The 11,426-nt window shown below is 37.1% G+C and overlaps 3 protein-coding genes across 3 annotated transcripts; 1 reads left to right on the top strand and 2 right to left on the bottom strand.

The window, feature by feature from the left end:
- Positions 1–144: 144 nt before the first annotated feature.
- On the bottom strand, positions 145–5,838 carry LOC103570777 (PHD finger protein rhinoceros). Its single transcript, XM_008548636.3, has 8 exons — positions 5,193–5,838; positions 4,955–5,090; positions 3,640–3,724; positions 2,561–3,302; positions 2,250–2,417; positions 1,618–2,113; positions 1,400–1,545; positions 145–1,330 (listed from the first exon to the last, which is right to left on the bottom strand). Exons 1-8 carry the CDS (start codon positions 5,265–5,267, stop codon positions 230–232), a joined length of 2,949 nt encoding a protein of 982 aa, XP_008546858.1. The 5' UTR covers positions 5,268–5,838; the 3' UTR covers positions 145–229.
- Positions 5,839–5,996: 158 nt separating this feature from the next.
- LOC103570778 (CCR4-NOT transcription complex subunit 10) lies at positions 5,997–9,126 on the top strand. The gene is made up of 6 exons (XM_008548637.2): positions 5,997–6,245; positions 6,317–6,756; positions 6,899–7,788; positions 7,853–8,612; positions 8,681–8,887; positions 8,957–9,126. The coding sequence occupies exons 2-6, from the start codon at positions 6,318–6,320 to the stop codon at positions 9,013–9,015; spliced, it is 2,355 nt and encodes a 784-aa protein (XP_008546859.1). The 5' UTR covers positions 5,997–6,245; position 6,317; the 3' UTR covers positions 9,016–9,126.
- Positions 8,924–10,909, bottom strand: LOC103570779 (leucine-rich repeat protein 1). Its single transcript, XM_008548639.3, has 3 exons — positions 10,527–10,909; positions 9,831–10,412; positions 8,924–9,763 (listed from the first exon to the last, which is right to left on the bottom strand). The coding sequence occupies exons 1-3, from the start codon at positions 10,701–10,703 to the stop codon at positions 9,233–9,235; spliced, it is 1,290 nt and encodes a 429-aa protein (XP_008546861.1). The 5' UTR covers positions 10,704–10,909; the 3' UTR covers positions 8,924–9,232.
- Between the last annotated feature and the right edge of the window lie 517 nt (positions 10,910–11,426).

Raw genomic sequence — 11,426 nt, 5'->3', positions numbered from 1 at the left:
ACAGCTTCCGTAAGTATGTTTATATAATTATTAATAATTAATTTGATAAAATTTTCTATTGATTAATTACGATAAATAAATAATAACCAAACTTACACATAATGATAAATTATAAAAATAAATATTATCAGATAAGAGCGCGGATTTAATCCAACGATCAATTGATAAATCGTAAACTTTTTTTTTTTAAATCGCGCTATTAATTATTGAATATTTATTATTATTTTTATTAATATATTTGTGGAGCTGAACGGTCGTTAATTGTACCAGTGGTCTTTCGTAAAGACGTGCCACGTCTTATTTGATCCATCAAAGAGTCTCTCACTTGCAGAGGATCAATAATAGGAACTCTGTTTGCCATGATACGTCTGACACTTGCTGATCTGTTGGTACCTGGCAGAGTTCCGGTTGTACTTTTTAAGTGAGTTTGTACTTGAGGAATAATTTGCTGCTGCTGCTGCTGCTGGTTCTGATGCTGCTGATGCTGCTGACGAGTCTGCTGCTGTTTTTGCGCAGCGAGTTTAGCATTGAGGGTCTCCAGGAACCCGACACTGGTGCGCCGGGGTCCTGAACTCGGAGCCTGCAGCTCTGCAGACTTGATATGTTTGCGCATTAGCTTGGGACTGCAGTCGCCGGCAGTTGAATTGATGGCGGTGCTGCTCAATTTAGAGCTCAAGACGCTGATCAAATTTTGCGTCGAGTTGAAAGTCGAGGTATTGGAGACTGTTATTGTCGTGGTATTAGACGAGCTATGTCCGGACGAGGATGATTCAATGCTGGAAGTGGACACGCGTCTGGACGAGTTGGAATGTTCGGTGGGTAGACGCCCGGCACGTGTTGCTGTCGCAGCCTGGGTCTGTTGAGTCATTAATTTACGCATGAATGAAGGGCTCGCAGGCGTATGACGTAACTCAGTAAGTGTTCTCACAGTCTCCGATACGGATATTGATCTTTGGGGCGGAGGTGAAGGGCTCGCGCTCGGTGAATTTCCTTCAAGTAAAAATGCCGGTGGCGGTGGAAGATTTTCTGTTTCATCTGTCGCAATACTCTGGATTTCTATTCGTTCATTATCATTTGATCCAGTTGTTATTTCAATTAGATTACTGCTGCTGATACTGATACTACAGTTTTTATTTTCCTCTAGAGCACCGGTATTAATACTAGTCGATGATGTTATTATTGTCGATGTTCTCCGTGTAGGCGGAACTGGTTTGTTTTGTTGGAATGATCCGCGGCGTGGCAATGTACAAGTCCCGCTTATATCTAAATTACTGCTATCAGTTTGCTGGATTTTATCATCTTTAGGTGATGGCATTATTGTTGATTCAGTCTATCAAGTAAATTATTATAATTATTTAATTAGTCAACAGATAATTTAAATTACAGTTAATTTAATTACCTTGTCAATTAAATTTGGACTTGATGAAGCTGTTGCATTACGTACAGTTGGAACCTGCATTTCCTGAGCACGATTTGCTGCTAAATTTGCTAGCTCATGCATATTTACGTACATTGGTTGAGCAACCAATTGATTTCCTAATAATTCTACCGGAAAATAACTGAATTAATATCACAGATAATTAAAAAAAAATAATAATAATAATTATAAGAAAATACCTTTAGCTAAATGTGCTGGTAAAGGTAATTTTGGTTTACCAGGACGTTGATTACCATTACCGTCATTATTAACTCGTGAAGCTGACGTAGTGCGTTCAAGACTCGAGCACCTGTTGGGAATCGGCGGTCTCGGAGCATTGGCAGTTTTTCCAGTTGGTTTTGACTGTACGCGTGTTTGAGAACTCAATGTATTGGTTGTGGAAACAGGAGATGCAGGTTGACTGTGACAGCCAGTTGAATCTGGTGCTTGGAATGTGTAAACACTGAGTGCTGGTCTTTGATGACCGCCTTTTTCGTAAGCCGATGAAATAGTATGAGGACGTTCGTTTGTTGATGTCTGTCCTTTTGTTTGCTGTCTATCGAAACCGCCGGCTGTTTCTTGTAAGTTGGGCCATGTGGCGTTCGAGAGCGGACGCTGCTGCTGATGTTGCTGATTTATATTTGTCGATGCATTGGGATTCTGGTTCACGTTACTCTGGGAAGACACACTTGATACCTATATCAAATATTTATAGGCTTTAAATTAAGTAAATAAATAATTTAAATGGAGCTGGAGTTGGTGAGAGCAAGCGGCAGGCATAAAAAAATAAAATCAAGCACATGGATATATTTAAATACGACACTCTGATTACCTGTTCAGTTGGTTGTCTATTTAGTGTATCCTGAGAAGTGAAACCCGAATCTCGTGAACTACCGGTTGACAAATGACGACGCAGCATTAATGTTTTAGATACATTACTACCGTACCCTCCTCCAGAATCGATAATCACTGGACGGCAGTTGTTGATAACTCCTAGAGGCTACAATAAACAACATCGACTACGACATTCATCATACAACTAAGTGTCGACTACCAAAAGTGCTTGGCAAGCAAACGAAATCAAGTACAATCTACCAAAGATATTTTAAATACTTATACAGATGATAATTTTAATTTCAGTACCTGAGAGAATGATCTGTGCCAGGGATGTCCGCAAGCGGGGCTGGGATGATTTTTGCAGGAGCCGCTGCTTCCGCTGCTGGTCAACGAGCTGATGGAACACATTGAGCTCTTGCGAGACCCCAGAGACAGCGAAGGACTCGAGGGCGGGGTAGTCGATGTCAAGTGGTGGTGCAGCGGCCACTGGGTCGAGTCGCCTCGTTCCCTCAAGTCTGTTATTATCTGCTCGCACTGAGCCGGCAAGTCGTACGGAGCGAGTGTATGCCGCTCAAGCTGCTCAGAGACCTCTTGCAGATGTGTTAGCTCCATCAGCATCGCTATTTCCTCGTCCAGCACAGGCTTCAATAGTCGCGCCAGGTGACAAAAACGTCCGCGTTCCTCCAGCAGCGCAGCTCTTACCGCTTTGCGCTCGGTCTCTTCAAGACTGATACGTTTATCTGCGACAGATGGTTCCAGTAATCTACGATTTAGTTCCACATCATCACCGTCTAGTTTATTCCCTTGATAGGCTTCGCTGATGTTACCACCAACTCCCATAGTCCCAACACCGGGACCGTGATTCGCTATTACTTTCCTTGTTTTTTTTTTCAGTCTCAAAGTATCGACAGCTGATGTCCGCTGCTTCTTCAACTCCGCTTTAGCTTTTTTGTACTCTTTCGTGTGCTCTTTGTCCAGCACTATAAGAGCTTTTTTCCAGTCTTCTAATTTTTCTTGCAGTGGCATCACCAACCGGTCCATTATTGCGCTAATAAATTAATTATTTAATAATTAAATCGCTCAATTAAATTAACCCTTCAGTCACCTCAGATTTACTTCCATTAATTTCATACCTTAAATTTATTACTTGCTAATTTATTTTATTTAAATTTAATAATAATAAGCGTAAATAATTACAGCAATTAAATCCAATTATTGATAATTTAAAAGCTGTCCCAAGATCAATTTATTTTAATTAAATAATTTAACACAAAATGTCATTCAGTTTAAATATCAAGAATTCAAATAAATAAACTGATGATTTAAAAAAAAAATATTGATACCAGGTGACGGCTGAAGGGTCAACAAATAATTTAAAAAATTACCAAGTAAATGACTTCATTCTTGTTTCAACGGCTTTGTGTCTCAAGCATATTCTTGTCAATGCTGTACCTATTTCTTTAGTCGCTCCTGAATAAAAAGAAAATAAATAAATAAATAAGTTATTATTGCTCGGGTATTATTATCATACATCAGCGGATCGCGCCAACGGCGTGATCAATAAAATCACGACTTGTTGATTTACATTGGAGCACTTTAAGAAAAATTTAAATCACTGGCAATTGAACCGTTTGACTCGACATAAAAAAACTCGGGATATATTTATTGTCGATGTATTTAAAATGTATAAAAAGTTAAAGATTTATTAAATGCATCAGCTAGTCTATTTGAAACTTAAGATTTTATTTTATAATTTAATTCTGATTTAAATTTTTTTCTAATATTTGTAGTTCCTCCCCCCACTTTTTTTTTTTTAATTATCAATGACTCACTGTCAAAATTTTATCAATCAGTTAAAAAAAAATTACAGTTGATGTCAATTGGAAGTTCAACGAAAGGAAAATAAATTTGAGTAAAAGCATGTCAATTTTATAATTTGAATTTTCAAAATTTGTAAACTAAAATTTACTTAACAAATTTTGTTTTACTCCTAATTGATGACAAGTTTAAATAATTTTTTTTTAAATCTATAACTTGACATTTTCATTTTTCCAATTCGGGTTTTCAGAATCATTGAATATTTTCAAAAAGTGGGAGGGGGGAAGATCTATCCTCTTAAAAATTAAACGAAAATTTGATGAATAAATTGACATGAAAATTTTACTGAAATTTCGTTTGACTTCTAATTGATGACAACTAAGTAATTTTTTAAAAATCTACATCTCCAAAAAATTGTCATTTTTTCAATTAATGCTTTCATCTTTTAAATTAATCAACATTTTTAAAAAGTGTGTGTGGGGGGAGGGGCTGAACCAGCCGATGGCCTTAATTAGAGTAATTATTAATTAGTACATTGATTATTTTTTTTTGATCTGTCATTAATAAAGATAATAATATAGATAACATATTTTTAAAAATGATACTAAAGTTAGCCTACGTCCAATAATTGGACTTTTTTTTTCAAATGATAAATTATAAAAAAAAATATTTAAAAAAATTGCACCTATAGTTCATTAAATTTTCTATATGTGCATATTTTTAGTTTTTTTTTTGTCAATTGAATTGTTGAGAAAAATAATTCGAAAATTTTTAACTGGGCTAATTTCATAATAATTTTTAAAATTAAAGTCACGGTGTTTCGTAGCCCCGCTATTGGCTGCCAGTCTTAAGAAAATAAACAAATAATTAAAAATAAAATACCCCTGGCACTGGTAGCAGCATCAGCTATTTTTTGAAAGGCTTCAAGATAAGCCGATACCGCGAGTATCGCTGCCTTGAGACAAGTGTGCAGTTTGGTTGCCTTGGAAATCAGATCGTCCCAGAGCGGCGCCCCATTCTAAAATTCAAAAATATCATCAACATTAGCACCAATAAATAACTCATCATAATTTATCAGGAATACATGTAATCGGTTACATATTCGCAACCACCCACCGACCTTCATGTCCGTGATAATCTGGTGAAAAAGTCCACCCAGAGCGCTGCAATCTCGATCACTAGCATTGACATCCATGACGCCGTTTTATTATTTTTTACAAAAACTCTCCACACCAATAAACTTATTCTCACCCCCAGTTTTTCCTGTCCGTTTAAATAATCAGCCAATCACTTATTAATTACTCGCATATAATTATTTTTCAGCCCGCCACTAATTAAAATTTATTTAAATTAATTATTTGACTTAATCATTTTAAATAAATAAATAAATAATTATTGTTGCTGTTAATTATTTAAATAAAAATAAATAATGAGTTATTTAAATAAAACAATTGACGGGTAATTCAAAAAAGAACAACCCTCTGACAGTCACCATTTAACGGCATCGACCCACTCTTGCTTTATATTCGAACACGGCGCAATTAAACGGTCCTTGTCCTGACCCAATAGCTATATATATATTTCAAATATATATGTATGTATATATAACAACCAGATGTATAAAAATTTAAATATTTAAAAAGACAAAGCCACTGGTAATCTCAATCATCTCAACACTTAAATGTATAAATCGCGCGACTGACGGCGACGTACTCAAGAGCTTGAGCTAGAGGCTACAGGCTCTGCTCTAATCTTATTTCTCTTTCTCTTTGTGATCTATATAGATATACTGAATAAACATATACACATATATATGAGTTCAGTATGTTTATATACATAATACATAATAATAACAGCAAAGAGCCAATGAACGGAGACTTGGGTAGCCAGCAAATGCCCGTCTTCTCCGTAGCACGGAGCCACTGACAGAGTTTTTATTCTGATGATTGGTCATCAACAGCAGCAGCAACCCCCAGATTTACGAGCTCCTACAAGACTGACAGCAGATCTCCAGTTCCAGTTTCCAGTTTCGGTTCCATTGACCTGAACCACCCAGTTATTGTTTATAATGTAAACAGACAACTTCCTGTTCCTGGTTTTATTATTTTCAGTCTCGGTTTTTGTTGATTGTCCAGACACGTGTTAGTTTAAAATAAAAATATTAAGAGCGCAAGTAAGTATAACCTAGATGACTTATTGATTGTTGATGATTTGTTGGTTAATTGTTGACGTTTTTTTGTCAAGAATGAACGAAGACGCGGTGATAAATGGCTGCAGCAAAGAGTTGTCAAGTAATTCGTCGGTGATGATAACTGAACAGGAGCGTGAACTGGCTACGAGCGCATTGAATGAGTTCAAGAAACGTAATTACGTTAATTGCTTGACGTTTCTTAATAAATTGGAGTCGCTGAGACCGAAAGATCTCAAGGTTATGCACAACAAAATAATTGTCGAGTACTACAAGAGCGATTTGATGAAGACAGAGCTGGCGAGGAAGAGTTTGAATGCCATCGGCGGGTCACCGGTCAGTGAAGACTCGGCTGGTGATGGTGCCAATGACGGGACTGATGATGCGGAAAAATGTGTCATGAGATACAATCAGGCTGTGGTACTTTTTCACAGCAGGCAGTACGAGCTCGCGTTGCAGATACTGGAAAAATTGTTCAGTTTTGTCGAGCCAATGGGTATGTGTGTCATGTAATTAGTTCATGCGTGCTCGAGTCTTTGTATCTGAACGATAAAATATTTATTTATTAATTAATTTATAAATAAATTAGTGAATAAATCAACTTGGTAATTAATTACCCAATTTATGCTCTGTTTCAGAGGAAAATTTAGCATGGAAAGTTTGTCTGTTTCTTATTGAACTTTATATCCAGACAAATAGACTTGCGCTGGCGCTGGCTCTTGTTAATTACGTGGAGAATCAGTTCATTTGCAGCAACGTCACCGACAGCAAAATGAATCCTGGATCTACGAGTGCAATAAACTTGGAGAAACCTGATGCCAAAATAACTGTCAAAGACAATGGGAAGAAGAACGACGGCTGGATGGGGAACAACACAGACTCCAACAATGAAATCTGCAGAATAAAATTACTCAAGTACAAAGTAAGACTTTTGTTGCTGCTGCAACACCCGAAGCTGTGCAAAAAGGAGTGGAAACTCTTGATGTCATTGACTGGCAGTCCTGGAGCGGAAGCTGCTGGGTCTAATATATCGACGGTCTTTCTGAAAGCACATCTTGAGTATGTGAGAGGCAATTACAGCAAATCCATGAGCTTGTTGAACTCGTGCACTGGGAACAGTGCTGACAATTTAGAGTACAAAGTCCACGGGGAGTCAGCGGCTGTTATTTACTACAACAATATTGCGTGTGTCCATTTCGCTAGAGGCAAACCAAATTTGGCGGCATTTTATTTGAAACGCGCGTTGGTGGAGAACAAGAAAGCTGTTGATGCCGCGCGGGTCAAGGACAACAATGCTGGCAATTCTGCTGGACAAGACAATTGTTCTTCTCAGTTTCTGTACACACTAGGAGGGGGCGACAAACACCATGAGCTGATGTTCAACCTGGGAGTTGCTCTGCTAGGCGCTAATCAGGCCACCAAAGCCTTTGATTGTTTCACTGAAGCTGCGCGTGGCTGCACCAGATTACACAACAGCCCGGAACTCTGGCTAAGAATGGCTGAGTGTTGCATTCACTGCTACAAGCCGGTAATTAAATTATTTTAATTTTATAGTTTAATAAATTGGTGGCTAATTGAACTTTTATTTTTAGTCAAATAAAATAGACTTTGATATGACGACCAGGAGACAGAGACCGATGACCCGGGGCCAGAGGGGCCGGTGCCAGGACTTGGTACAGAAAGTTATCGGTGGAGTTGGTCAACATCGTAAAATAATTCTAGCGTCCGCGTTGAACAAAGACTCGAGGTACCACACCCAGAGTCTAGCGTACGCTATGCCACAGCCGACACTCGAGTTCGCGATGCTCTGCTTAAAGAATGCGCTGCTGACGTTATCCAGGTCTCCATATGAAGAAGCGACGGACAAAAGCGCAAAGTCCATGTTGATCACAACTCCTCCAGGGTCTAGTTTCCTGTCGGATGGAAACGCGACCGGCTTACTTAGCAGCGGATCAACGTCTCTGGCCACGGGGATTGCTGAAGAGACCGGTACGATAATAAACGCAGGCACGACGATTCAAATCTTGCAAGCAAAGTGGATGTCCGAGGCGATAAATCTGAAGATCGCTATTTTGACTGCCAGTGCCTACGTGTCGCTTTGTTTGGGTGACTATGTCTTGGCACTAGAGCACGCGAGGACGCTTCTGAAAATAGAATCACTGCCAGGTGCTTACAAAATGCTGGGTAATTTATATGCTGCCGAAAGTCTCATACTTATGGACAAAATAAATGAAGCGATTGCCCATTTGAGGCTGCAGAATCTAGAAGACATCAGCACGGCGATGCCAACAGTCGTCATTCCGGCTGATCAGGATGATGATGACTCTGATAAAAAAAATGAAGTAAAAAGAGGTACCAGCATTTATTTATTTATTTAACTGATCAATTAATTGATGGATTTATTTTTTTTTCCATTGCAGAGTCATCATTATCAGCCTCGTGGTTCCCCAAGAGTCTGAACACCGCCAAAGGAATCTTGAGGTACAATCTCGCGGTCAGCTACGCAATACGCGGCGAGCTTGATAAATCTGGCGAGACTTTGAAACAAGTTTGGCTGTCAAAAGGTCCCGATTGTGATGTTCCAATTCATGTGATAATGCTCGCTTTGTACATTGAACTGAAACTAGGTAAACTATTAAGTAAATACATTACTTGCAATCACATTAAAAAATTAAACAATCATTTATTTATTTCAGGTCATGATGAAGTTGCTAGATCAATTGTCAAACAACACTGTCCCCAGTACTGGGTCTAATTATCACAATATTTCTTTTTTTTTTAATTTTGTATATTAATTAGCGATTGTAAAATGAATTGAATTAGCAGTTACCTAATTTTGAAATAAAAAAATTTGACTGAACACGTTTATCTAGAATAATAATTATTAAATACATGTAAATAAATAAATTTTTTAAAATTAAATCTTAGAGTCTTACAAAAATATTTTTTTAAAAATAAAATAAATCACTGATTCAAAGGCCACGTTTTTTAAAATTATTAACACAGCGCGAAGAACAAAATGTACAATTAAATAATGCGTGATTGGTAGATTGAGCGTCGGAGATGATGCTGCTGGCAATAAACCTTAAGTCTTTTATGGCAGATTTTGAAATAACTTCATCGAAGCAACTGCTCCCGCACATACAGAAGTTCGCGTCGTCCATGTAATCGACGAGAGTTGCAGGCACGATAGAGGCGTCGTAATAAATGCGATTGTTGACAACCGCACGTGCTGACAACTCTTTCAGACTCATGATAAAACAAGTCCCTCCAGCAGATTCTGCCAGTGAAATTGATGCAAAACTCTTGGATACGTTCAGAGAGTCCAGGCGCAGGTTCCTGAAGCTTCCTGGCAGGGACTTCAAGTTATTTACTGATAAATCCAAGTACTTGAGACGCGGCAGGACTCCAATGCTTGCTGGCAATGATTCTAACTGATTGTGGGATACTTTCAAAGTTACCAGCCCTTTTAATTTACCCACTTGTTTTGGAAGATACTTTAGCTGTAATGTTTTTAATTAATTAATTAATTAGCAAGAGAAATAATTAAAAGAAAAAAAAAAAACTTACAGTGTTATCACTTAAATCTAAAAGACGTAAACTTGTAGTAATACTGGAGCCGTTCAACCACAGCCACTTATTTTTAATACTATGATAGGTATTTTGGACACCGGCGATTTCTCCCAGCAGATTCGAGGCTAAATTAAGTTCCGTGAGATGCGCGAACACGTTCCCCAGTTCTTTGGGTATGCTGGTGATGGCATTGTTGGAAAGATCCAGAATTCTGAGGCTCTGTAGCCTTAGGATTTGACGGTCGAATGATTTCCTTCCTAGTCCGCTGACGTGCAACTCTTCAGTTGTCCTCGGGAACCCCTCGAGCACTGGGTACTCAGCTTTTGACTTCACAAAGACTTTTTTCTTGACAGTCGAAGTAGGAAAACTGTTGGTCTTGCTCTGCAGATCTTTAAGTTTAATTACTGTGTCATTGTTTAATTGTTTGTTGAATCCTAGGTGCAGAGCTTTCAGGAAACTCTTCAGCTGAAGGGAGTCGTTGCTTTTTATATTGAGATCAACTGGTGGCTCTTTGATGCGGATTGTGCTCTTGCCATCGTTTATGAACTTTGTGAACACGGTTTCGATGTTACCGTCAATCTAATTCATGACAATTTTATATTTATTAGATAATTTATTAATTACTGACCGAAAATTTTGCAGACTGAAGGAATATATGTAAAGTTTTCTTAGTTTTTTAGAGTAAAAAATTACCTTGTATTTATTGATCATCTGGTTACCGTTGCGTGGTTTTGATTGTAAGAATATAAATAATTCGTCATTTTTATTTTGCTTACCAATTGACAAACAAGACTGTGATTTTTTACCAGCGACGTTGGATCCCGCCAATAATCCCCGATGGTTAACCTCAACATTACACACTAGTTTCATTATTGTCAATCAGTCAATCCTAACCACAACTTTGTAAAAATAATTCCTCATTAATCGCTGCGTATATTAATTAATTAAGAAATTCAATTATAAGTTTTCTAATTTAGCAATTTAATTTCTGTTTAAAAATATTTCCAGTTGTAAAAATAGGCTGTTTTCGTTTTAAGTAAAAAGCACAGCCATTGGTCGCTTGGAAAAAATTTTTGCGCGTGCGCAGATGTCAGCAGCGAGTGTGAAGTAGCAGACAAATTTAAAATTATAATAGAGTAATTAATTAGAAAAATAATATTTATAAAACATGCACTTATGAATTTTTAAATTTTCTAAATGTGCATTTTTTAAAAATTTTATTTTATTAATTATTTATTCTGTTTATTTATAATTTTAAATTTGTTTGCTGTCTGCTACATTCACACTCATCAGACAATCAACATTGGATTTTTTTTTACAACAAATGAATTACAAAAAAAAGAACTAAAGATATGCACATGTAGAAAATTAAAAGAACTACAAGTGAAATTTTAAAAAATGTTATTTTTTATGACTGATCGTTTTGATATTCAAAAAATTATTAGAAGTCAGCCAACTTCGACCAGTATCATAATTCATGACAGTAAAGTTAGTGGTCATCTGACAATTTTTAAAACTTTATTAAATAAAAATAAAAAAATGCACGTTTAGATAGTTCAAAAATGAGTATATGAATTTTTAAAAATTTAATTT

Source organism: Microplitis demolitor, chromosome 5 (assembly GCF_026212275.2).
Source record: "Microplitis demolitor isolate Queensland-Clemson2020A chromosome 5, iyMicDemo2.1a, whole genome shotgun sequence".
NCBI lineage: Eukaryota > Metazoa > Arthropoda > Insecta > Hymenoptera > Braconidae > Microplitis > Microplitis demolitor.
This window is presented reverse-complemented; position numbering and strand designations above follow the sequence as displayed.

What these genes read in the sequence shown, in the direction of transcription:
- LOC103570778 (XM_008548637.2), top strand. Translation starts at nt 6,318, where the DNA reads ATGAACGAAGACGCGGTGATAAATGGCTGCAGCAAAGAGTTGTCAAGT. An exon ending in GCATTCACTGCTACAAGCCG is followed by an intron (nt 7,789 to 7,852) that starts GTAATTAAATTA and finishes TTTTATTTTTAG; the next exon opens with TCAAATAAAATAGACTTTGA. An exon ending in AAAAAATGAAGTAAAAAGAG is followed by an intron (nt 8,613 to 8,680) that starts GTACCAGCATTT and finishes TTTCCATTGCAG; the next exon opens with AGTCATCATTATCAGCCTCG.
- LOC103570777 (XM_008548636.3), bottom strand. Translation starts at nt 5,267, where the DNA reads ATGGATGTCAATGCTAGTGATCGAGATTGCAGCGCTCTGGGTGGACTT. An exon ending in AGATTATCACGGACATGAAG is followed by an intron (nt 5,091 to 5,192) that starts GTCGGTGGGTGG and finishes TTTGAATTTTAG; the next exon opens with AATGGGGCGCCGCTCTGGGA. An exon ending in GGCACAGATCATTCTCTCAG is followed by an intron (nt 2,418 to 2,560) that starts GTACTGAAATTA and finishes TGTTTATTGTAG; the next exon opens with CCTCTAGGAGTTATCAACAA.
- LOC103570779 (XM_008548639.3), bottom strand. Translation starts at nt 10,703, where the DNA reads ATGAAACTAGTGTGTAATGTTGAGGTTAACCATCGGGGATTATTGGCG. An exon ending in AGATGATCAATAAATACAAG is followed by an intron (nt 10,413 to 10,526) that starts GTAATTTTTTAC and finishes GTCATGAATTAG; the next exon opens with ATTGACGGTAACATCGAAAC. An exon ending in TAGATTTAAGTGATAACACT is followed by an intron (nt 9,764 to 9,830) that starts GTAAGTTTTTTT and finishes AAAACATTACAG; the next exon opens with CTAAAGTATCTTCCAAAACA.